We start from the raw sequence: 24419 nt of genomic DNA, 5'->3' as shown, positions 1-24419 counted from the left end.
TCTCTGAATGGGTTAACTGCGAATATCGAACTAGCTCTGATACTAGTTTGTAGGGGATAAACCCGATTAAACAACGAATAAAGTGAAGAAAATAAGAATCAAAAAGAAAGAACACGCAATCATTACATGGAAAAAATTCCTCAAAAGAGGATAAAAAACCACTAGCAAAAGGATATTTCACTATAATAAAGGAGAGTACAAAAGATGGAGAAAATTAAAAGAAAAACCCGAAGCCCCACAAGAAAAAACCCTTCGAAACAAAGAATAAAATTCTCTCAATCTAAATATTTTTTTGTCATGTAAAACCTGGAGTAACTAAGGTCTATTTATAGGCTGAAATTTGTAACATATATGACTACAACAACTCTAGGTTAAGTAGAGTTTAAGTGAGAAACTAAAAATAGAGTTTAACTAAGAGAAGAAAAGCCAAAATAAATTTTGGTCAAAAGAAGAGACATTATCCCACATATTATATTAGTCAAATTAATTTTTAAGCTCATAAAATTAGAATTAAAATGATCATTATGATAAACTATACCAAACATTATACGAGTTAAGCTTGTCATATACATGACATGAACTTCAAGAAAAAGATATAATAACATGATAAAATCATTAAAATATAACATGACACACAAAAAAATCAATATAAGAAAAATATACGAAATGTATATATAAAAAAAATTATTAACATTTAAAAATATGTATAAATTGACAAAACTTTGAAACCAAAGAAAAATAACAACATAGCTTTTATCTACATTAAATCACTTGAATAAATTATTCAAAATATAACATGAATTGATATTCTAATACAAACACAACTTTTATTTCTAAATTGAATTAAAATAAAAAATTATGCCAAATATAAAATAAATTAAAATACAATCTAAGACAACATAGAAAATAATAATAACAATAAGGTCACAATTACAGCCTAATACCATATAATGCCTAAAAATCTTTTCTTAATCTCAAAAATACCCAGAGAAATGAACTTAAAAATAAAATTTTAACCATATTCAGAAAAAAATAACTTGAATTAAAAAATATAACCATTAATGCCTTAATTACCTTTCCAATTCTATCTTTTCCCATTACTTAGCTGCCACAAAATCAGAACCTCTAAATTCCAACTTCTGCAATTCTGTTGCTTTAGGGGATGACTTTTTATTATGGTATAGCCATAATTTTTGATAAACTATATTTAATGTCACTAATTCTGCAATTCTGCAATTCTTTCTTGATACGGCCATCTTTTTTAATAGTGATTAGTTATTTAAATTTTTGATAAACTATATTTAATGTGACTGAATTATTAGTAAGTTTATTTTTTGGTCACTTAACTTTAAAGAATTATAAAATTATCATTAAATTATACGAAAGTTTTCATTAATTTACTCAACTATACAAATTTTTTTATTTAAATTGTTAGGCTGTTAAGTCTTTTTTTTTTTTAAAAAGTCCAGCTAACGAGCTTGAAGTAATGATTCAACGATCGATACAATAGATCAATACTAATCAATGGGTAAAAAAACATACCTTAGATCTATGTCAATTTGACAGTCAGTGTCGAATATTAGAGAAAAAAGCTGTAAGGATTTTGATTTGCAAATTCGCTACCTTCAAAGTTATTTCATTAAAAAAAGACTGTAATAGATAATGGGGAGGAGAGTGCTCGATTGGTGTAGGCAGTGCGAACTAAGAATGTCATACAATAGCAATTTTAATAGCCCAATGACTTAAATGAAAGCTTTCAAATAGTTCAGTGATTATTTTATAACTTTTTTGAAATTAATTGACTAAAATGTAAAATAATTAATAATTTAGTAATAGTTTACCCTATATTTTTTTAAAGTACGTGTGTCAAAAATAAATTAAGGAAAAATTAAATTTTTTATATACTTTTATACAAATCGACGTCACTTAATTTGTGACATAAATAAAATCACTCTGATTTTTTTCAAATTATTCAATAAAAATACATATTTATAGGGTTATATATAATGATGATTTAGAATCTAATTTTTCTAATTTTTGGTTAAATTCTTTTTATGTATTTTGTAAGAGCCTATTTTTGCCCGTCCCGTTAGTAAAATAAACCAAATAAAATAAAACAATGGTCTAAAAAAACATAATGTCCAGATTACAAACACAGTTAAATCAAGTAGGCCCAAATGCACTAGCCTAGCCCAATATCCCCAACCCAATCAACCCAATCACCTAACCCTAAGCCCACTAGCCTTAACCACAAGCAGAAACCCTAGGCATCCAGCCCTAGCGCCAGCGCCGCAGCCAGCACGCTCCCCTCTCGTGCGTGCGCCACCACGGCTTCGAGCTCCCACGCCACGCACGCCTACGGCCCAGCTGGCCTCCGTACGTGCTACATCTCTGTTACCGTACGGCCTCGCACCTGCAATGACTTGCAGCAAATGCAACAAATGCAAGTAGCAGCAAAGAAAAAGAATAACAGAAAAAAGGCTAGAGGATAACAACAAAAAAATAAAGGGATTTCTTTTGTATTTCTGGCTATAAAAGCCATCAAGATTTGTAAAAATGGATCCCTTTTTTTTTACACAATATCAATACAAAAAATACAAGAAACAAAAAATATTCAAAAAGAAAAAGACGGAAACAGTGTTTCGTAAGGTGATTTTCGAATTTTTCTTCACATTTCTCTGTTCTTTCTTTTGTTCATTAATAGTGAGAAGTAGAGGAGAAAGTAAGGGATTGAGCGAGGAGATTACCTGGAAGCCGGTCCTTCTTTCACCCCGTCGCAATCGGAGTAGAACGAGGATCTGGTGGCCTTTGAATGGCCTGTGTTGTGAACGGCAGCGTGAACTAGGGTGAAACCCTAGCAGAGATTTTAGTTTTTTATTATTATTTTTCAGTCTGCAAATGTTTTTGAAAACAAATCTTGGTTAAAATAACAATACCCTCGTGCGTAATCGACTCCCGAACCTATTTTCTAAAAATTCGTAGACCTAAAATCATTTTCAAGGTGATCCGATCACCCCTCAATAAAAGATCTGTGGTGACTCCCATTTCCATTTTAAAGTCGTTCCCGTTTTTTTTCAATTCAAAAAAGTGGTTTCGACAGCTTGGCGACTCCACTGGGGACATAAGAGAGTCAGGCCGTAAAATTGATTGTTTTTGTCTTATTGTCGAAAATTAAAATTTGATTTAATTAGGATCTTCTCTTTGCATTTGTTTGTATAATTACTGAGCTCTATATTTTGGCATCATATTGCATAAAGACTATTTAGTCTTACCCTTTTAAGTGGGAGTGAGAAGCTACTCCTTCGTGAGGTTTTCATCTCCGTGCAGGATAGTGGATCACTTCCGGAATACATTCGTACCTGTGTCTTCGTGAGGTTTTCATCTCCGTGCAGCCATAGGGAAATGTATTCTCCTAAACTGAACTTGGTCTGTATGAGCCTATAATGGGTGAAGATCGAGGAATCTACTGGTTCGGGTACCTTGACTTTAGAGCCAAACTGCATGTAGAAGACCTTAGGGACCCATCCTAGGTAGAGCCACTCCAAACCCCTAGTGGTACCCGACTAGGCACTTTTGTTTTCATTGCTTGCTTATGTTTTCTACTAAGCCCTCTTGTTTTGATTATGATCGCATTGCATTTGCATCTTAGGAAAGAGATATTGATTCAAATCCGATCACTAAATTAGAAAGCTTGTCATGGAATACGAATTCCTTTATAAAATGGAAAATAATACGACTGCCTGAATATATTCTGAGAAACACAAGAAAGGCGATGGAAGAGTTCGTGACCTTGCTTCGTGGCCTGAGGATTCAAGGCGATTGTCTAAGAGCCTTCGACGTTCCAACTCCCTTAAAAAAGCTGACGAGCCTTATGAAGATGGGCAGATGATGGATTGCGACAAAGATCAAGAAAAGGAGCTAGCAGTGGCATCTATTGGAAATTGGCGAGATTATCACAAGCATGCGAATGAAGAAAATGGTCGATGTTGTCTCTTGGAATATAAGGGAGAGGCCGTACATGCATCTGCTTTATGTAAAGGAATTTGCCTTCTAGTGAAGTTTTCTAAATGTAATTGAATCAGGATCAATGTCTCTTTAGGCATTCATTTCATGCACTTGCATTACATGACATTACATGCATTAAAATCCATTAAAAGAGTCTAATTGAGTAAGTTTATTTTAGTTAGTCAACCTGACACCCTTACGGTATCCAAGCAAAGACTAGAGAAATGGAACGAAGGTTGGAAAAATTAGAGCGAATGCAGATATAGATGAAGGAGCAGTTGACCGAATTTCAACAGGAAATGAGAGATCAGATGCTAGAATTACAGAGAACTATGATGAGCCAGTTCAACCGATTGCTAGCTAGAGAGTTAGAAAAAAGGAAAGACCCGGTGATCCACTTTGGGGTTGATAATGAGGATCTTGCCCATTCCCTAGATTATACTTCAACAAGTGTCCAAGTCCAGCCAGATGGGCGTCCACAAAGGGCACTCTTTACTATCAGATCATAACCGTATCAGACTGGTATAGCAACACCAGTGGGTTGCTTGACAGACCCAAGGTCCAATTTGAGGAACAATTTTCCTGTCACTCTTGATAACCCAGCTGAAACCAAGTAGGCGAGGGTGGAGTACCTAGCTACTACAAAGGCCCCGAGGAAGAAGGGGAATAAATGGGATAATGCAGGCAAGTATAACAAGGGCCACTCAAAACCAATCACTGCGAGCCGGCCAAAGACGGAAACCACAAGACATCAGAGCCCTTTAAAGCAAGAATCTGGAGTGAAACCAGGTACGGAGAAGCTCCAGTTTACACCAATTCCGATGTCATATAGTGTGTTATACCGAAGCTTATTTGATGCACGGGTGGTGTCCCCCTTCTACTTAAAACCAATACAGCCTCCGTATCCCAAATGGTATGACACGAATGTACAATGTGACTACCATGCGGGAATTACGAGGCATTCAATAGAGAACTGCATTGCCTTCAAAAAACTGGTTGAAAAACTCATTAACATAGGTGTTGTCAGATTTGATGACTCGTCTAGCACAGAAAATCCACTACCTAGTCATATTGATAATGGGGTAGACATGAAGGTAGGAAGGGGATCAGTTATTACTGATTCAGGAGGAAATCAGGGAAAGACAAGGAACCATTGCAAATTCCATCACGACAAGGGACACGAGACCTAAGAGAGTGTGAAATTCAAGGCCTTGGCTCCGGACATGATGGACGACAAGGAGATGAAGCTCTGTGAAGAAATTAAAGAGGAGAAAAACATACACACAATGTTGGCAAGTGTTCACACCAATGACATATATGAAGACACAAATGAAAAGGGACCTTGTTAAATATCTGCCCTTATAAATCTGGAGTGTTCTAAGCAATTAGACTGCGGAAGAAATCCCTATAGTTTTTAGAGCTTATTTAGAGTAATGTTCAGAACATTTTGTTGTTTTTAGCCTAGAAATGATAGAAATTCCTTTGTGAAATAGGCTCATGTCTGAACATTGTTATTTTAATGAAATACATCTTTGCAATTATTACTGAGCCAATATTTTCATTCTTTACAAACAATTCCAGATTCTTTCATTCTTTTGAATTTTCTTCTAAATTTTTATTCATTCATTCATAATCATATGGTACAAATAATTATTCATGAATTTATGCTATCTTTTGTATATTCTTCGGTACTTATTATGGGTCCCCAAATATCAATTATGTGAATGACTCAGCTACGGACCCAGATTTTCCTTTTGAGCGAGGCATGTGTTCAGAGGGATCTCATGACTTTGAAAATGACATAGATCGTAGCTTATCTCCAGACTTGTTGAGGATGGTTGAACAGAAGGATAGACAGATCCTACCTCACAAGGAATCATTAGAAATTGTGAGCTTGGTGAAGATTAGAATTGACCTGACCGTAAAAATGAAGTAAGACCTCATTAAATTACCTCTAGAGTTCAAAGATATCTTTGTAGGATCATACCAGGATATGCCCGGGTTAAGCACTGATAATGAAATCTGCACAACAGCACGATGTCAAAATTTGTATGAACGATGTAATTATTTGCCAGGGCAATGCCTTTCTTGTCGACTCAGTATAGCTTTGCCTGTTTGAAGTCAAGTTTTCATCTCTTCAAGTTTTGTTGGATTTTATCCTGATTGAAGAGCAGGATCCAAATTTTTCTATCGAAGTTTCACCCTAGAAGGCTCTATGAAAGAAATCTGATGCCAAAAGATCTCTTATGAGGTGAAAGTGGAAGATCTTATGTGTAAGACTTTATTGAGAAGCAATGGTTCTAATCAAAAGAGATACCATGGACTTGCTTAATCCCATGAGTTTAGATTCTTTAAAAAAAATCAAATCAACAATTAAAATCAAAATATAAAAATGAAAGAAAAAGAAAGAAAGAAAAAAGAAAATCTAGATAAAAAAATAAAAATAAAAAATGACAAAAAAGAGTAAAGGAGAGGCCAAAGCGAAAACTCGCAAAGGGCGCTTTGTGACCAAAGGTGGTTTTGAGTTGAAAACCCGAAAAGGGTGACTCAAATTTTGAGCAAGATGGGGCATGGACATCACCATTATCGAAGACTTCAAATGGGCATTGCTTCATTTTTGAGATCATTAGAGGCTGCTTCATACGTAAATGTCATCATATGCCGATATAGAATTCCAAGAGGATGGTATTGGAAAATGCATTGAACTTGAATGATAATGTGATAGTTGAGAGTTGTAATCAATTCAAAATCAGACACCACGGTTTGTCACTGTATTGCAAAAAAATGAATTACAAAAATGATTGAGACTTACAAGGGTTGGCATGTGAAGTTACCATCTGCCTTCTTCGTTTTTTGGAATGTTTATCGGAGCTTTGACTGGGGCAACACTGTTTTCTCTAGTTTACACGACAAAAGTAGTTCTATCAATTGAAGTAGAAATCCCTGTTCTCTAGGTTTTAGTTAAGTAGAATGAATCCAATCTGATCAAAAGAAAAGGCTAAAAGCTATTCAGTACAGTCAGATGTACCAAAGGCAAATAATGTGAGCCTACAATCAAAAGGTTTGCCTTAGAGAATTCCATAAGGGGAACCTAATTTGGGGAAAGATTCTTCTTACACAAAAGGATTTTAAAGGAAAATGGATGCCAAAGGCCTTTTCCGGAGAAGCTCTGATCTTGAGTAGGATAGATGGTAAAACTTGCCAAATCCTGTAAACTTAGATTCAGTCAAGAATTACCTCACCTGAAGAAAGAGAAAGGACCAGGGTGAAAACCTGCAAAGGGTGCCTTGATTCAAAAAAGAAAGGGGTGAAAAATGAAAAATGAAAAATGAAAATGAAAAAGTAAAATGGACAGGCTAAGGGGAAAACCCGCAAAGGGCACCTTAGGCCAAAGGGGATTTGAGTTGAAAACCCGAAAAGGGCGGCTCAAATATTGATTGGAATGGGGGCATGAAGTGATTAGAGCGGAATTTTGATCATATTGGGTCATTTGATGATCTTGCTATACCTGAATTAACAGGAAAGGGTATGCGACATCTTGGAGTATTGACAATGCACTGTAGATCTCCTAAACACATGTCAAACTCAAAATGGTCTTCAGAAAGTTTGTACAGAGAAGTTTAAGCTGCGATATCTGGGGCACCCAATTTTCATACTATTCATATTAAATTTTTTGTTCTTACACTACACCAAAACAGGCTTTTAGCGGCGCTAAAAAAGCACCGCTAAAAGTATTTGTGGCGCTTTCAGAAGCGCCGAAAAAAACGCCGCTAATGAACGTGTCGCTAACTTTAGCGGCATTTTTAGAAAAAAATGCCACTAAAGACCAGGACCTTTAGCGGCGCTTTTTACCACAAACGCCACTAAAAACATGACTTAAAAAAATATTTTAATTAAATAATATATATTTCTGTCATAAATATTATATTATGTTTTATTTTAAAAATTTAAACTTTAAACTATATACTTTTAAGGATAAAAAATATTAAATTAAAATTTCTATTAAAATTTTAACTTTAAAGCTAAATATAAAAATTAATGAATTTAAATTAAGAAAATTAAAACAAGTTACATTCTATATTAGAATTACATAAGAAAATTGTTTACATTCTATATTAGAATTACATTAGAATTACATAAGTTCTGTTTACAAGTTACATTCTATATTAGAAAATTTTTTACAAGTTACATTCTCTCATGACCAACTCTCAAAATCAACTCTTTAAGGTATCTTTTTTCCCTTAACTCGGTGTAACCGAGTTGCAACAGGTGGTTTTTCCATACTTTCACTACATCAAAACAGGCTTTTAGCGGCGTTTTTAGTGGCGTTTGAACAAAAAATGCCACTAAAAATCAAGCATTAGCGGCGCTTTAGGAAAAACGCCGCTAAAGATCCAGTACTAGTGGCGTTTTTTGGAAAACGCCGCTAAAAATGAACATTAGTGGCGTTTTTCAAAAAGCGCTGCAAAAAACCCAAGCACAACGACATCGTCTTTTGATTTTTCAGGGCTTTAGCGGCGTTTTTCGAAAAGCGCCGCTAATGCTCGGGTCTTTAGCGGTGTTTTTGAAGAAGCGCCGCTAATGCTCGGGTCTTTAGCGGCGTTTTTGGAGAAGCGCCGCTAATGCTCAGGTCTTTAGCGGCGTTTTTGGAGAAGCGCCGCTAGTGCTCTGGTCTTTAGCGGCGTTTCTTAAGAAGCGCCGCTAATGCTCTGGTCTTGAGCGGCGTTTTTGATAAAGCGCTGCTAATGCTCTATTTTTAGCGGCGTTTTTTAAAAAGCGCCGCAAAAAATATTTTTAAGTTTTTTGGGTACATGATTTAAAATACTATTATTTAAAATAATTTTTAAGTTTTTTGGGTACATTACTGAGTGTTTTTTAATTTACATACTAAATAATTTCTTATACACTGTTTTGCTTTGTTCATGAGCATTGCTTAGCTTATTAAATTAGATGCATTGTCTTTGTTTGGTCTTATATTAACCATCCATTGAATCTTAATGGTTGAATCTCTTGACTGTGATTATCTCTAAGAAGTATTAGAAGAAATATATTAATAAAAAAGTTCACAAGGTTAAAGTTTATAGAAAGTTATTCCACTTAAGAGGTAGACTGATCTCTAAAATAAATATTATTTTTCCATCTGTCTGCTAGGCTAGTTACAGAACTGCTGAATTTTGGATTGAAATCCATTTCTTTAAAGAACTGCTAGAATGTCCCTTGAAAGTGCTTGATTAATTTTGCTATCTATGTCTGATTCTTGTTAATATTTGTGATTCCAGCTGGCATTGATAACCGTAAGTAGTAGATCTTCATAAGCATTGGTTAATTCACAAAAGACTTGCAGTGCTTGAGTGTATGAGGTTCCTATAAGTGAAATAAAAAATAGTATAACTATCTCAAAGTTTTAAGTGTCTATGACGTGTTTGATATTTATATATTAAAAATATCTTATATAATCGTAAAAGAGATAATATTAATTTTAAAATATTAAATTAATTATCATTATAGTTTAGGGATTATTGTTTATGGTTTATGGTTTAAGGGTTAGGGTTTAAGGTTTAGGGCCAGGTTTAGGATTTAGGGGTTAGGGGTTTAGAGTTAATCCTGCCATATTCATTAAATCATCCAAAAAAAAGCATTTTAATTTATATTTTATTGATGTTTTTTAATTTATATATTAAATAATTTCATATATAATTGAAAAAGATAAGATAGTATTAATTTTAAAATATTTAATTAATTATCATTATAGTTTAGGGTTTATATGGTTTACGGTATATGGTTAATTTAATATTTAAAACCAGTTTAGGAGTTACTATTTTAAGGTTTGGGGATTATATATAGATTTAGGGATTATGGTTTAAGGGTTGGGATTTAAGGTTTAGGGGTTAGGAGTTAGAGATTTAGGGTTTCAAGGGTCGAGTTAAGGTTTAGGGTTTAGATTAATTGATTTTTTAATTTATATATTAAATATGTTCTTATATAATTGTAAAAGAGATAATAATAAATTTAATATATTAAAATTATGAGTATAGTTTATATTATGTAAGAGATATATAATAGATAGACTTTATGTATATTGAATGATTAATTTAGGGTTTAAGGTTTATTTGAGATTTGTTAAATGATAGAAATTTATACAATTAATTACTGCTTTTATATTTAAAAATATTTAATTTAAACCATTTGATATATTTGATATGGATATATAGGTAATTATTTAATTTAGATAGGACCAAATTATAAGAAAAAAAATACAAAAATAAAAATGAAATAAGAAAACTAAAATTTATAATATTATTTAATTCTTTTAAATATTACTTAAAATTTTAATAATTCTTTTATGTATAATTTATATGAAAGATGCAATAATTGAATATAAAAAATATGAGAGCTTTAGCGCGTTTTTAGCAAAAAACGCCGTTACTATGTATTAATATTTCTCAAAACGACGTCATTTTAATAAAAGAATTTAAATTTTTTAGTGACGTTTTCAAAAAAATCCACAAAAGGTACAATCCCGGCATTTTTTTTAAAAACGTCGCAAAAATAATTTCACTTGGCGCCGTTTTATCCCAAAATTTCCCTCTAAAAACCCTAATTTCAATTTTAAAAATTCTCCCCCCATTTTAGCCCTAAATTTCCCCCGTGAAACCCCTAATTTTCCCTCCTAAAACTCTTTTAACTTTGCAAACACGCCGTCTCTCTTGCTTTCTGTCCCTCCCTCCCTCCCTGCGACATTATAAAAAAAAATCAACATATGCTGATAATGGGAAGATTTACTGGTTTCCCAGGCAAATACAAAGAGGTTACAACCAGTTTCTGGATTATTATCGGCTTTACTAGTAAAACAGTTACAGAGGTTTCACAAACAGGTTACAGAGGTTACAGAGGTTACAACCATTGCTGTACCTTTGAGGTAAGAAATAAATCCCAGTCAGCAATTGAATCAGTATTTGGGATTATATTTTTAATTCACACTTATCTTTTTTTATAGTAATTGATTTTTTTATAGATTTTTAATTTTTTTAAATAGAATTTAAGAGAGACATCTGAAGTAATTTGGGGAGTCTTCGTTTTACAGATTATTGGGTTTTGAGGACGATAATGGGGAAGTTAGAAGGAAGATATCAGCAGTGTCAACCAGAGCTCACACCAGAAAATCTCATCAAAGTTCTTCTTTTAAGCTTTCTCCAGGTGTGTTTTACATTAGATTTATGTTTCATTTGATCCATTCAAATTTCAAGCTTTTCTGCTGGCGGATCATGATTTTTTTTTCTCATTGCGTATGTGGTTGATAAGCAGATATGAAAAGAACAACCTTTTGAATTCATTGTATTTGGTCACTGTTTCGAAAGGATAAGAACAGATTGTTCTTTTCATTTCTTGGTGACTTTGTTTTGATTGGCTTAGGACTTTGTTCATTTAGACTTCCACTGATTTTATACCTCAAAAGTGGTAGCATTTTAGGTAATAGCTGTTGAATGAGTGTTTAAATTAAACCATTTGAGTAAAAGGGCAAAATGTAATCCAACTTTTAGTACAGGCACTTCCATGATACTTTTACCATAATTTTTATATAATTAAATATATGTTTTTTTTATCTCAATACAGATTGCACACACACGCACACTCACAAGCATATATATATACACATACACAAAATACATGTGGGGTGGTAAAAACTGTTGTCCTTGTTTGGTTGTCGATTTCTAGAGGGATGATTCTTTTTTTTTTTTTTTTTTGCTGTAACTATCATATTCTATTAATGTATGAAAAAGAGAATATAGTTTAAGTGAAAGTAAAATAGTAAATTAATCACCTACTTTTTCTTTTTTTCTGACTTGTATATATATACATATATATGTTATATGGCAGGTGAGGAAAGAAAAATTAGGAGACAGAATTACAGCACTTCACCAGCTTGTTTCACCATTTGGGAAGGTATAAAAAACTTTAGATATTTGCAAGAAAAGAAAAAAAAATCATGTTTTTAACTCAGTTAATTGCAATCATTTTGATGAATAGTTTAATTTCGGTAGATCACTAGATTTTTTATATTTTAAGTGTAGGCACATGTTGATCACTGGATTTTTTATATTTTGCTCCAGTATGAAGTACAGACATTCTTTGTTTCTTTTCTTTATCTAACACATACACTATTTTGTGCTTACTTTGAAGAGTGCAAAGGAGAAGCAATTCTTATATGATATTGTTGCAAATGGTTAGAATGGAATTGATGTGGATAAGTAAGTGAAACTTAATATACATGCTACACCACCTGCAGGTTCATGGAGACTATGCGAGTTTTGGGTGATGAGATCTGCTATCGTGCTAAAGACTGTTAGTATCATCTAATTCATTTACTTGCAAAATACATGTTTAGTTCTTTTAGTGTTTTTTACTCCTTAATAATGGTAATGGGTGCTCTTGCTAGATCTTAGTATCCACAAGTTATTTGCTACTCGTGCTGATCTTTAGCGAACTGTGTACACCCACTCTAAAGTGAAGGTATTCACAGAGTTAACTCTGGGTTCTATATTATCTCATTCAAACGTCTTTTTTACATTGTTATTTTTTCTCATCTTTTTCTTTTGTGTAATTAGTTGTGTAGGCTTCTTATATGAAATGGTGAGGTCTGATTTCATTTTTATTCAGGATCCTTGTGAGTACTGGAAGGTTGGACAACATGCTTAGCATTCTTTTGAGTTGCTAAAAATTTGGAGTCCAAATGTATAACATGCTTTGCATTCTATTCTTTTTTTGAGTCCAGCTAGATGACACAATAATCAACACCATCGAGACAGCACCAGATGAAGAACTCCGAGAATCTAGAGATCTGATTCTGCACATTCGTAGGAGAAATTTGTATTAGGTGGAGAACTTCATTTTTGTGTTTTGATCATGGTAGCATGCAAACAAACATGCTATTATTATTATTTTTTAAATGTGAAAGACAAAACATACTGTATACTGTGTTATTTTCTGTGTTAGTTCTGTAACCAAGATTTACTTAATTAAGAAAATGCATTGTATATTTTATTACCTTGCATATGTATCATTTATTTTAGTTTTGATTCTAAATTTTTATTTTTACTTAAGTGTTCTAACTTTTGGATTTTAATTGTGTTATTAATTTATTATTTTAAATTCTAAATTTAAATTCATTAATTTTTATATTTATATTTAGTTTTAAAGTTAAAATTTTTGTAGAAAATTTAATTTAAATAATATTTTTTATTTATCCTTAAAACATAATATAATATTTATTATAGAAATAAATATTATTTGAAAAAAATTAATTTTTTTAAAAGATATATTTTTAGTGGCATTTGTTTGAAAAGCGCCGTTAAAAGCCATGGTCTTTAGCGGTGTTTGTGGTAAAAGCGCCACTAAAGGTCATGGTTTTTAGCGGCGTCTGTGGTAAAAGCGCCGCTAAAGGTCTTGGTCTTTAGCGGCGTTTGTGGTAAAAGCGCCGCTAAAGGTCTTGGTCTTTAACGGCGTTTGTGGAAAAAGCGCCGCTAAAGTTAGCGACGCTGTCATTAGCAGTGTTTTTAGCGGCGCTTCTCAAAGCGCCGCTAAAAGCCTATTTTGGTGTAGTGTTTTCTTGCCATCCCACATGTAAACATCACCTATAGCAGTAGCAGTTGCAGCCCCATACTTACAAGCAGAAATGCTTACGATTGTTTTCTCACAAAGGGAATATAGCTGTACAAATTCATCCAAATGAAGTAAATAAAAGCTTCACTCCAGAGGAAGTTAAAATCAACAAAGATAATGGAATAGAACCTGTTGGCATCTAAGATGAGGATCTGAGGAAACCCAAGAAAATAATGTTCCATCTTCAGTAATAGCCATGCTATGTACCATCCCGGCAGCTATTGCAACCACAAAACCCAAGTACAGTCAAGGCCTCAAGGGCATAGATGAAGGCTACTACAGTAGGCTCAGAATGAGAAATTAATTCAAGAGAGAACCACCATGTTCTCAGCAATATGCGGATTTGCTTTCTCAAGCAACAATGAGATGATGATTGGGTCAGCTTCAGTATGATGGTTTGATATAAGTACAACGTTGTGACCCTGCACCCAATGTCTGACAATTAGATCCATAAAAAAGCCAGTTTAAACATGAAAGATTTAGCCAGTATTGCAAGCTTCCTAAGTCCCAGTTGCACGTAAAAGTTTCCCGAATGTTGAAAACTTAATATGACCATGTTTAGCTTATGCCAATACAAAATTGAAAGGAAAACACCATTAAACTTTCCTTCTGAATACTAATATATAACTTCAGCCTTGCTTGCATAAAAAAAATATAAATTGACATGATCTAAAGCTGATGAAAATTAAGAAATTAAAATAAAATGGACACAAATTTAACATACAAACCTGTTATTTTATTTTTTCCTCAGATGCACATTCTTGTTAGTTATTAATAAAAGAATATGCAAGTATTGTAGCATGCAGAATAAAAAATTTCATCAACTTACTACCAAGCAGCTCTATGATGGATAAATCATGTTATGATCTTTAACAGTATGTTTGTTCAAAATGTAAATAATGACAATGACATATTAATGAAAAATATGCTGGAGCAAAACTCGGTCTTGTTTAGAGGAATCAGGTAAAAGGAAAAAGAAAACTGAGCATAGTCACCTGCTTAAGCTTCTCCTCTATTTCATAAAAAAGAGAAAGATTTCCAACATATGAATTTCTGCAAAGAACATAATACACGGATGTTAAGAGAAGTGATTTTTTTAATTTTAAAAAGAGACTGAACATGTCCTTCAGTGATTTTAAATATGAATAACATAAATGTTATATGAAGCACATGAAAGAATGTGAATAAGTTAAATATACAAAATACATGCTTCTGTTTCTTTGCATTTTTGTCAATTCGGTTGATGATAAACAATCAAACATGAAGAAGATAAAAACTACTAAAGACCCTATGAAACCCTCAATGAAAAAAACACAAAAAAGAATACACAAGATAAGAAACATGGAATAAGCTTAACCTTGGATGGTCTCAAATAGTAGCTAATAATTAAGAAAGAATTACAGTCCCTATTGCACCTCTCTCTCTCTCTCTCTCTCTATATATATATCTATATCCATGAACCTTAAAGTTTATTACCATGGTTTACAAAATAGAATTATGAAATTTTAAAAATACAAATTCCTTCAGCAAAGCACATGCTTAATTTTCAGGAAGGTTTTACAAATGAAATTGATATCAGCAGAGAAACCAATGAAACCAATGAATTCTTCCAATGAAACCAATATCAAACACGTCATAGACACTTAAAGCTGACAATCCAATTCTAACAGCAATTTCTGTTCTATCCTTCAAGCATGTGAGTTTTATAAATGCCAAGTCAGGCATATTATTCATTTATAACTATCATTCAAGAGTATCAATGTGCTTTGACTTTGCGTTTCTTTCTTGTTTCAATTTCCTAGTTTACATATGTATGTGCCACTGGACTTGTTAAGTGAAGAATGAGAACCAAATTTTTGTCAATGACTGCAGGACATAAGACCAAGAGCATCAAAAGTTTCCAAACATGAAACAACTAATCTATATTAAGCAAGTCAGAAAATCAAAGAGCTTATTGTTTTAGCGAACATAATTTTCTTGAACAAGGGTAAATTAAAATTTTACCTTTAAACAGTCGCCTACTGCTATAAAATAAACATCAAAACAGGTCCTAACATGAATATGACATATACTGAATAAAAAATTATGTAACCAGCTAAAGAGCAGCTGGACATATACTGATTGTATGTATGTCCAGCTAAAGAGCAGCCAGAAAAACCCACAAGATATCCGCATATCAGAATTAAATAAATAGAGGAAGCAAAGTAACTTAAGAGGTTGCATCTCCATTAGTTAGAAGACACACCACATAAGTTAACGTGTTAAATAAATTAAACCAATTAAATGATTCAATTTTAAGTAAAAGGATTAAGGCAAATTTCAATGATTCGATAAATTAAATTGAACTCCATTTGCATAAACTACATCAGCTGCTATTTTAGATTTATTAACGTTAACTTACCTAAATCCCATACTTGAAACTTGATGTTGTTGTATTGTACAACCTCTACTTTAAACCCAATCGCTGCAAAAAAAATAGTTCCAAGAAATGGTGCATCGAAGCTGTCAGTCATTTAGAAAAAAAAAATGAAAACCCAAAACAAGAATGATAAAGAACATTTCCACAATATGCATGTATATAGGCATATATACATTCTCAGTCAATATGCATGGAAAAGCTTGTAATTAAAAACCAAACAATGTTTTAATTGGGACAGAAGCTACATGTATATAGGCATAAATGCAATAAAAACCTCAAATGAAAAAAAAATGATTAACTAAACAGTATCATTAAGCATTTCCACAATGAATTTCAAAAGATTTGGCTCAAGAAAATTACCAACCTAAATTTCTTCATATGCAATGGACAAATTACAACAGGATTAACATTTATAAAGCATCTAAACTAAGTGATTATCCTGAATCATGGTACATCAACAGAGCACCAAAGTTACTCAACAGTTAACTACTAAACATCTATTAAGAACACCAAAAAGACTTACCTGCAAAGAACATTTTAGATAGAATGACTAAAACTGGGATATAACCCGCAAAACGCAGCCTTCTTGTTGGCCATCATTGTCGTTTTCTACATCCCAAAGCCCCTAGAATACACAGCAACTTCAAGCACATATTAGAAACATTTCGGCTGAGCTAAAAGTGTCAAAAAATATATTATGCCACACCGATCCAAGGCCTCTTTTCTGCCAACTTGTTCTATTGCCTCTACCCAAGCATTTGCAGACCCATAAAAAATAGGAACCTGTGTTAGTTAAAATTCCAATAATCACCATCTATAAAATTGTATGAAAAAAGAGACTCAGCTAAATTATTACAGTGTTTGTACATTCTTTGTTACATTAAACAATTCTCTCTACAAATTCATTAACTATGTTTAAATCTCCTCGCTCATCCTTCAATCCAGAACAAATATCCTACAATATGGCCTTCAAAGGTTCTTTCAGGTTGTTAGATTGCAGCTTCATGCTTTTAGCTTGCTCCAAAGTTGTCTTGAAGTGAACGAACAATTGAATATATATTTTTTCCATGTCAATGTAAAATCATGCATTTTATTATCCAACAATACCTTACAGGAAAAGTCGCTTTTCTTGCAAAAAGGAAAGAATGTGATAAAAGTAACAACCAAATGAATAACAAAACTTACAATTTTAAGCAAATTAAAAATCAATTTTGATATCCAAACAAAATTTATGGCACTAACCTCGACCTCAGTATCCTCAGAATCGAGACTTTGAATCTGAATTCTACAATTGTCGATGCCTTTAGCTTCCAAAGCCGAAAGCAAATGCTCGACGGTTCCAATCTTGTATCCGTCTTTGCAAAGAGAGGTACACAACAACGATTCTCGAACAAAATCGATGGATGCAGGAATCAAATTTGAGTGAAACTCAAAGTACCTTCCTTGGCCGGTGAATCCCGGCCATATCTTTACCTTCGAAACCTTCCCCGACTGACCTGTTTTTCCCGACAGTTTGATGCATCCCGCTAGGGTTTGTTGAAGCTTACCTGTCTGGGATCACAGTAGAAGTTAACGGAAATGGAGATCAGGTTAGGATGTTTTGGGAGTGAGGGAAGGTACCGTTTTCCATGAGATGAGATTGGAGGACTTGAATGAGTTAATGGCGGCGGAGAGACACACGTTCCAGAGTGGAATGATACGAGGTTAAACTTACAGCTATGGCTAGATTTTCTTTTGGCGGGTTTTAAAGTTATGAAAATATTAAAAAAGCATTGAACTTTTTCCCTAAAAAAAACAAATTCAAAAGCATTGAGTGATAGCTTGGATGACTTCCCATATTGTTGCAAATTCAAAAATAAAGGGAATCGAGGTAGGGGGAGAAATGGTTTGGGAAAAATAAAAGGACTGCCGATTTGGGGAAATTGGGGGGAAAATAAAGGGAATCGGGGTAAGGGAGAAAGGAATTGGGGGAAAAAAGTGGGGGGAATCGATTTTGGGAAAAGAAGGGGAAAAAATAATAAATAATAAAATATTTTTTGGGGGCTTTTTTAAGAATGCTAAAGACCTGAGAATTAGCGGCGCTTCTTAAAAAACGCCGCTAAAGACCCGATCATTAGCGGCGCTTCTTCAAAAACGCCGCTAAAGACCCGAGCATTAGCGGCACTTCTTCAAAAACGCCGCTAAAGACCCGTGCATTAGCGGCGGTTATTCAAAAGCGTCGTTAAAGACCCGAGAATTAGCAGCGCTTCTTCAAAAACGTCGCTAAAGCCTCGAAAACTCAAAAAACAATGTCATTAGGCTTAGGTATTTTGCGGCGCTTTTTGTAAAACGCTGCTAATGCTCATTTTTAGCAATGTTTGCCTGAAAGCGCCGCTAATACTCAATCTTTAGCGGCGTTTTCTTAAAAGCGCCGGTAATGCTTGATTTTTAGCGGGTTTTTTATCCAAACGCCACTAAAAACGCCGCTAAAATCCTGTTTTGGTGTAGTGTTGGAATATTTCATTCTTTCCCAAGATACAAATTCCTAATCAATTTCTTTGTCATCCTTCTTTACTATTTTTGATAATTTGTTCTTTCGAGCTATGCTCAGAACCAACTTTATTCTTATCCATTGTTATGACTCTTTTTACAAGCATATTGCATTGGAATAACGATTAATGGACTAACAAAACTTTCACGAAGGAAGTTTTGTATATTACTCTGAAAAGTTTCTAAATAATATAGTAGCTTGAAATAGGACTATTATTTAGAACGCACCTGATTTAAAGGATGGAAATTTGAGAAGGGAGTCTAAATTTAGATTTTTCTCTTTGGATTTTGTGTCAAGATGCCATAAACAAGCAAGCAATGATCACCAAGCAATAAGAAGAGGTTACCTCGGAGAAGAGAGCCTTCATTTGCGCATAAGTCTTTGGTACGACACCCTAGGAATGGTGTAAGGGACCAGACAGACTTAGATCTTGTATCCTTGAATTGTGATATGAAACGACTAAGGAAAAGCCATATATTTCTACCCTTGGGTTGCAGTGGGAGAAAAATGGTTCAGGTGTTGCGTCCCAGGAGATTGAACTTTGAAGTTTACAGTGGGGGGCAATCTGACTAAGTGATTCTTTGAAAAAGCTGGCCAAGCGAGAAGACGTTGTAGCACGTCAGTGTTAAAGCCTTAATAAACTTCGAGTAATGACAACCTAAGTAAGACCATTCTCGGAAAAAAATAAAATTCTGCATTCATGAAAACACCATTCACACATGTCTAGTTAGGAGCATTTGATCATGCCATCCTAATCATTAGGCATAATTAGGTTCATTATACAGGTCGTGTTCCCTAGAGAACAGATCAATGAAGATTACGGATCTTATCTTCCCCCGGAGTAGGGAAACAAATCGAAGACAGCGAATCTTATCTTCAAGTGTAAGGAAGCAGATTTAAGCCACAAGTCCTATGTCCCTGACCAGCAGTGGAATAGGTTGGAAATTGCAGATCTTGTCTCCCTAAGCAGTAGCAGAGCAGATTGAAGACGACGAATCTTATCTTCAAGTGTAAGAAAGTAGATTTAAGCTACAAGTCCTATGTCCCTGACCAGCAATGGAATAAGTTGGAAATTGCAGATCTTGTCTCCCTAAGTAGTAGCGGAGCAGATCGAAGACAGCGAATCTTATCTTCAAGTGTAAGGAAGCAGATTTAAGCCACAAGTCCTATGTCCCTGGCCACCAGTGGAATAGGTCAGAAATTGCAGATCTTGTCTCCCTAAGTAGTAGCGGAGCAGATCGAAGACGACGAATCTTATCTTCAAGTGTAAGGAAGTAGATTGAAGTCGATAATCCTATCTCCCAGAAGTTGTAGTGGACTGATTAAAGTAATAGATCTTATCTCTCTGAAGTTGCAGTAGAGTGGATCGCAACAGGTCTTATCCCCCTGAAGTTGCAGTGGGGCAGATCGAAGATGACAAATCTTATTTCCCTGAAGTTATAGTGGAGCAGATTGAAGCCGATAATCCTATCTCCTTGAAGTTGTAGTGGAGCGGATTAAAGTAATAGATCTTATCTCTCTGAAGTTGCAGCAGAGTGGATCGCATCAGGTCTTATATCCCTGAAGTTGCAGTGGAGCAGACTGAGAAGACAAGTCTTATCCCCCTGAAGTCACAGTGGGGCAGACTGAAGAAGCAAATCTTATCTCCTTGAGATTGCAGTGGAGCAGATTGAAGTCGATAATCCTATCTCCCTGAAGTTGTAGTGAAGCGGATTAAAGTAATCGATCTAATCTCTCTAAAGTAGCAGTAGAGCAGATCGCATCAAGTCATGCTGACTAGAGATAGCAAATTTAGTTCTTTTTAGAAGCTACGAGCTACGAATCCTATCTCCCCGACATTGCGGTGGAGTGGATCGAAGCAATTCCTACACCTCTGAAGATGCAGTAGGATGGAATGGAGCCATTTAAAGAAGAAGAGCACCAAGTTCCAAGCACGACTGGGCAAAATTGGTCCTCTTTAGTCTTTGCTCTATTCTCGTTACACGACAATGAGCAAAGAGGGGCAGCTATAAGAGCCCATTTTTGCCCAGCCCGTTAGTAAAATAAACCAAATAAAATAAAACAATGGTCCAAAAAAACATAATGTCAAGATTACAAACCCAGATAAATCAAGTAGGCCCAAATGCACTAGCCTAGCCCAATATCCCCAACCCAATCAACCTAATCACCTAACCCTAAGCCCACTAGCCTTAACCACAAGTAGAAACCCTAGGCATCCAGCCGTAGCACCAGCGCCGCAGCCAGTACACTCCCCTCTCGTGCGTGCACCACCACGCCTTCGAACTCCCACGCCACGCACGCCTACGCCCCAGCTGGCCTCCGTACGTGCTACGTCTCCGTCACCATATGGCCTCGCAACTGCAACGACTTGTAGCAAACGCAACAAACGTAAGCAGCAGCAAAGAAAAAGAATAACAGAAAAAGGCCAGAGGATAACAACAAAAAAATAGAGGGATTTCTTTTGTATTTCTGGCTATAAAAGTCATCAAGATTTGTAAAAACGAATCCCTTTTTTTACACAATATCAATACAAAAAATACAATAAACAAATTATATTCAAAAAGAAAAAGACGGAAACAGTGTTTCGTAAGGTGATTTTCGAATTTTTCTTCACATTTCTCTGTTCTTTCTTTTGTTCATTAATAGTGAGAAGTAGAGGAGAAAGTAAGGGATTAAGTGAGGAGATTACCTAGAAGCCGGTCCTTCTTTCACTCCGTCGCAATCAGAGTAGGACGAGGATCAGGTGGCCTTTGAATGGCCTGTGTTGTGAACGGCGGCGTAAACTAGGGTGAAACCCTAGCAGAGATTTTAGTTTTTTTTTTATTTTTCATGTTGCAAATGTTTTTGAAAAGAAATCTTGGTTAAAATAACAATACCAAAACGGCATCGTTTGGAGTCTGATATGTGGCTCCAAAACGGTGTCGTATAGGCCTGTGTCCGATGACCCGGTCCAACTGCGGCTAGATCCGCGTGTTCGGTAGGGGGAAGGGTAATTGCGCGTCGAGTCCTTCTTGTTTTGCGCAGTATTTTAATTCGATACCTCTTTTATTTTATTTCCTTTCAAAATTTAATCTTCTATTTCATTTTTGTTTCAATTTGATCCGCAACGAAGTGCCGCGTTTTGAGGGACGAAAATATTTCCCTTTTGGTCCCTCTGCTATTCGCGTATCTCGTTTCAACCCCCACATTATGATTTATTTTCATTTGTTACATTTAATTCTGCTTTAAGTTAAAATTCGACCCTTATTAAGTTGTTTTATATTTTCCCTTTTTAATAGTCGTTATCCCATTATTATATAGGTAATTTTAAATCTAATATTATTTTTAACATTCGTATTAATTTAAAGTTATTGTACATAAGATCTATCATATAATATTATTATGTGCTATATTTTAATTTTACTACATATTATTATTTTAAACCTATTATGCATTATTATTATTTATTTCATCATGTATCAGTATTCATATTTTTGAAGTTATTGTGTATTATTATTCTAAAATTATTAGTATTATTACCTAAACGTTATGTTGTATTATTATTTTTTTATTTGTCCATATTTTAAAGTATTTCATTTTATTTATAAAATTCTCCTTTATATTTTGTGGTGCTTTTTTCTAAATTGTTCTTCATATAAATAAAACTCTCATATAATATTATTTTATATCTTCTCATTAACTTACGATAAATTATTGTTATTTCTATATGTATGGTATTGTTTTTATGTCACTATATTAACTTTCAATTCAATTTTTACTATGGTCGTTAATGTTTGTATAATATGTGATATGAAATCATGGTATTCATGTGTTTTGTATTGCTCATTTGTACTTATTGATTGTTTGTCGTTCGTTTTCACTTGCGAATTATCACCTCGTGGTCTAATTTATCGTTCAATCACATTTTATTTCGTTTAAGGGGCTGTATTTGGTTTAAATATCGAAATCGATTTATCCATGAGTTTTCAAATATTTGATAGCCAAGATTCTCGAGAGGATTGCGCCCTCACTTATTGGGCTTCAATTCTCCTTGTTGAATTTAAATAACCGAATATCATTTTTAAATTTTAACGTATTAAAACATGAATAAAAAGCTCATTCTCGGGAATTCGACACGTTGTGTCCTAATGCATTGGATATGACATGTTCTTTTCTCGAGACGAGGATTTCTCTAATAAATGAAAATAAAGACAATATTCGATATTTAGGAATTTTTGTGAAATCGAGCCCTAACTTACTGGGTTTTGATTTTCTCATTTGATTCAAATAATCAGATATCCTTCTCAAAATGCATAGATTTTAAAAGTCAAAAGATAAAATTAACTTCGAGGATTTAAAATGTTGCACTCTAACTTACTGAATGTGTCAATTTATTTCTTTAAAATAAGTGAGTCTCATCATCCAATTTATTTATTCAAGTTTCCTTTTCCAAGGATCGTATTTTAAAATCTTTTCAAAATTTTGACACTAAGACATTAAACAATCAATTCGGTACCAATTTTGGGCGTTTCGAGGGTGCTAACCCTTCCTCGTGCGTAATCGGCTCCCGAACCTATTTTCTAAAAATTTGTAGACCTAAAATCATTTTCAAGGTGAACCAATCACACCTCAATAAAAGATCGGTGGCGACTCCTATTTCCATTGCATTTTTTTTCAATTTCAAAAAAGTGGTTTCAACAGCTTGTTCAACCATCCTCAACAAGCTCACAATTTCTAGTCTTGCCAACTAGATATAGCAAATTTTGTTCTTTTTAGAAGCTACGAGTTACAAATACTATCTCCCTGGCGTTCTAGTGGAGTGCATCGAAGCACTATTTCCTATACCTCTAAAGATGCAGTAGGATGGAATGGAGCCACTTGAAGAAGAAGAGCACCAAGGTCCAAGCACGACCGGGCAAAATTGGTCCTCTTTAGTATTTACTCTATTCTCGTTACACGACAATGAGCAAAGAGGGGCAGCTGTAAGAGCCCATTTTTGCCCGGCCCGTTAATAAAATAAAACCAAATGCAAAAGACAATTAAACAGTCCAGTATTACATCCAAACCTGGATTACATTGAGCCTTAAACCCAATTACACTTAGCCCAAATCAGCCTAGCCCAAAATTACAACCAAAATTTAACCTAGCCCACTAAATCAGAAGACCTAGCCCAACACCTAGCCTGACTGAGTCAGAAACCCTAGCAGCATGCAATAGTTACCGCGCCGCAATCGAACACGGGCCCCCCTCTCGTGCGTGCGCCACTCCATACGAGCACGCCTCTCCCCACATGCACTGTGCCACACGAGCCTCCGTACATGCGCGCCCGCGCACCTCTATACCCGTACCTGCAAAGGACAAGCAAACGAGCATAGCAACAAACAACACAACACCAAAGAGGAAACAAAAATAGCAGATGTAAAAGAAATTTGGGGGGATTTTGATTTTCTTTTTCATTTTCATTTTTTCTTTTCGGCTATATAAGCCATTAAACAGAATACGTAAAGGGGGCACGAACATTGTAAAAATAAAAAAATTAGAAAGCAATAAAAAATCAAAAGTTCAAAGAGGTGCTTTTCTTCGTTTCTTTTCCTTTTATTTTTTGGATTCTTTGTTTTCTTCTTTGGCACCAAACAGAAATAAAAGAGGAGGAGAAGGGAGGTTTTTACCTTCACTGGTGCGCCGCCGGAATCCTCGTCCATTCTGTTTAAATCAGAGTCGGATGGGGATTCTAGGGTTTGAAATATAAAATAAAAGAGAAAAGGGGGAGACTTACCTGGTGATCGCGCCTCCGCTAACTCTGCCGTAATCGGAGTCTGGCGAAAG

The 24419-nt window shown here is 34.5% G+C and overlaps 2 protein-coding genes across 16 annotated transcripts; one reads left to right on the top strand and one right to left on the bottom strand.

The window, feature by feature from the left end:
• The first annotated feature begins 4473 nt into the window (after positions 1-4473).
• LOC107922533 (uncharacterized) lies at positions 4474-13050 on the top strand. The gene is made up of 9 exons (XM_041104303.1): positions 4474-4527; positions 4623-4794; positions 5023-5099; positions 9285-9299; positions 10800-10924; positions 11090-11202; positions 11884-11949; positions 12293-12348; positions 12664-13050. The coding sequence occupies exons 1-9, from the start codon at positions 4474-4476 to the stop codon at positions 12700-12702; spliced, it is 717 nt and encodes a 238-aa protein (XP_040960237.1). The 3' UTR covers positions 12703-13050.
• On the bottom strand, positions 12718-18068 carry LOC107922531 (glycerol-3-phosphate acyltransferase, chloroplastic). Of its 15 annotated transcripts, none has more exons than XM_041104279.1 (9): positions 17705-18068; positions 17327-17635; positions 16791-16867; positions 16608-16709; positions 16067-16129; positions 14661-14718; positions 13986-14087; positions 13795-13883; positions 12718-12850 (listed from the first exon to the last, which is right to left on the bottom strand). In XM_041104279.1, the coding sequence occupies exons 5-9, from the start codon at positions 16075-16077 to the stop codon at positions 12718-12720; spliced, it is 393 nt and encodes a 130-aa protein (XP_040960213.1). In that variant the 5' UTR covers positions 16078-16129; positions 16608-16709; positions 16791-16867; positions 17327-17635; positions 17705-18068. The 15 variants fall into 15 exon arrangements, 7 of the variants coding, with proteins under 7 accessions (XP_040960213.1, XP_040960214.1, XP_040960212.1 ...); XM_041104280.1 differs by having other exon boundaries at positions 16791-16830; XM_041104278.1 differs by having other exon boundaries at positions 16791-17635.
• Between the last annotated feature and the right edge of the window lie 6351 nt (positions 18069-24419).

The sequence above is a fragment of the Gossypium hirsutum genome, chromosome D11 (genome assembly GCF_007990345.1).
Source record: "Gossypium hirsutum isolate 1008001.06 chromosome D11, Gossypium_hirsutum_v2.1, whole genome shotgun sequence".
In the NCBI taxonomy this organism is placed as follows: Eukaryota; Viridiplantae; Streptophyta; class Magnoliopsida; order Malvales; family Malvaceae; genus Gossypium; species Gossypium hirsutum.
The sequence above is the reverse complement of the archived record's forward strand: the minus strand, read 5'-3'. Positions and strand labels throughout refer to the sequence as shown.

Coding starts and splice junctions, on each gene's coding strand:
- LOC107922533 (XM_041104303.1), top strand. CDS start 4,474: ATGGGCGTCCACAAAGGGCACTCTTTACTATCAGATCATAACCGTATC. Junction 10,925..11,089: donor ACCATTGCTGTACCTTTGAG/GTAAGAAATAAA, acceptor TTCGTTTTACAG/ATTATTGGGTTTTGAGGACG. Junction 11,203..11,883: donor TTCTTTTAAGCTTTCTCCAG/GTGTGTTTTACA, acceptor GTTATATGGCAG/GTGAGGAAAGAAAAATTAGG.
- LOC107922531 (XM_041104278.1), bottom strand. Junction 14,088..14,660: donor TAGAGGAGAAGCTTAAGCAG/GTGACTATGCTC, acceptor CATTGGGTGCAG/GGTCACAACGTTGTACTTAT. Junction 13,884..13,985: donor CGCATATTGCTGAGAACATG/GTGGTTCTCTCT, acceptor TGGTTGCAATAG/CTGCCGGGATGGTACATAGC.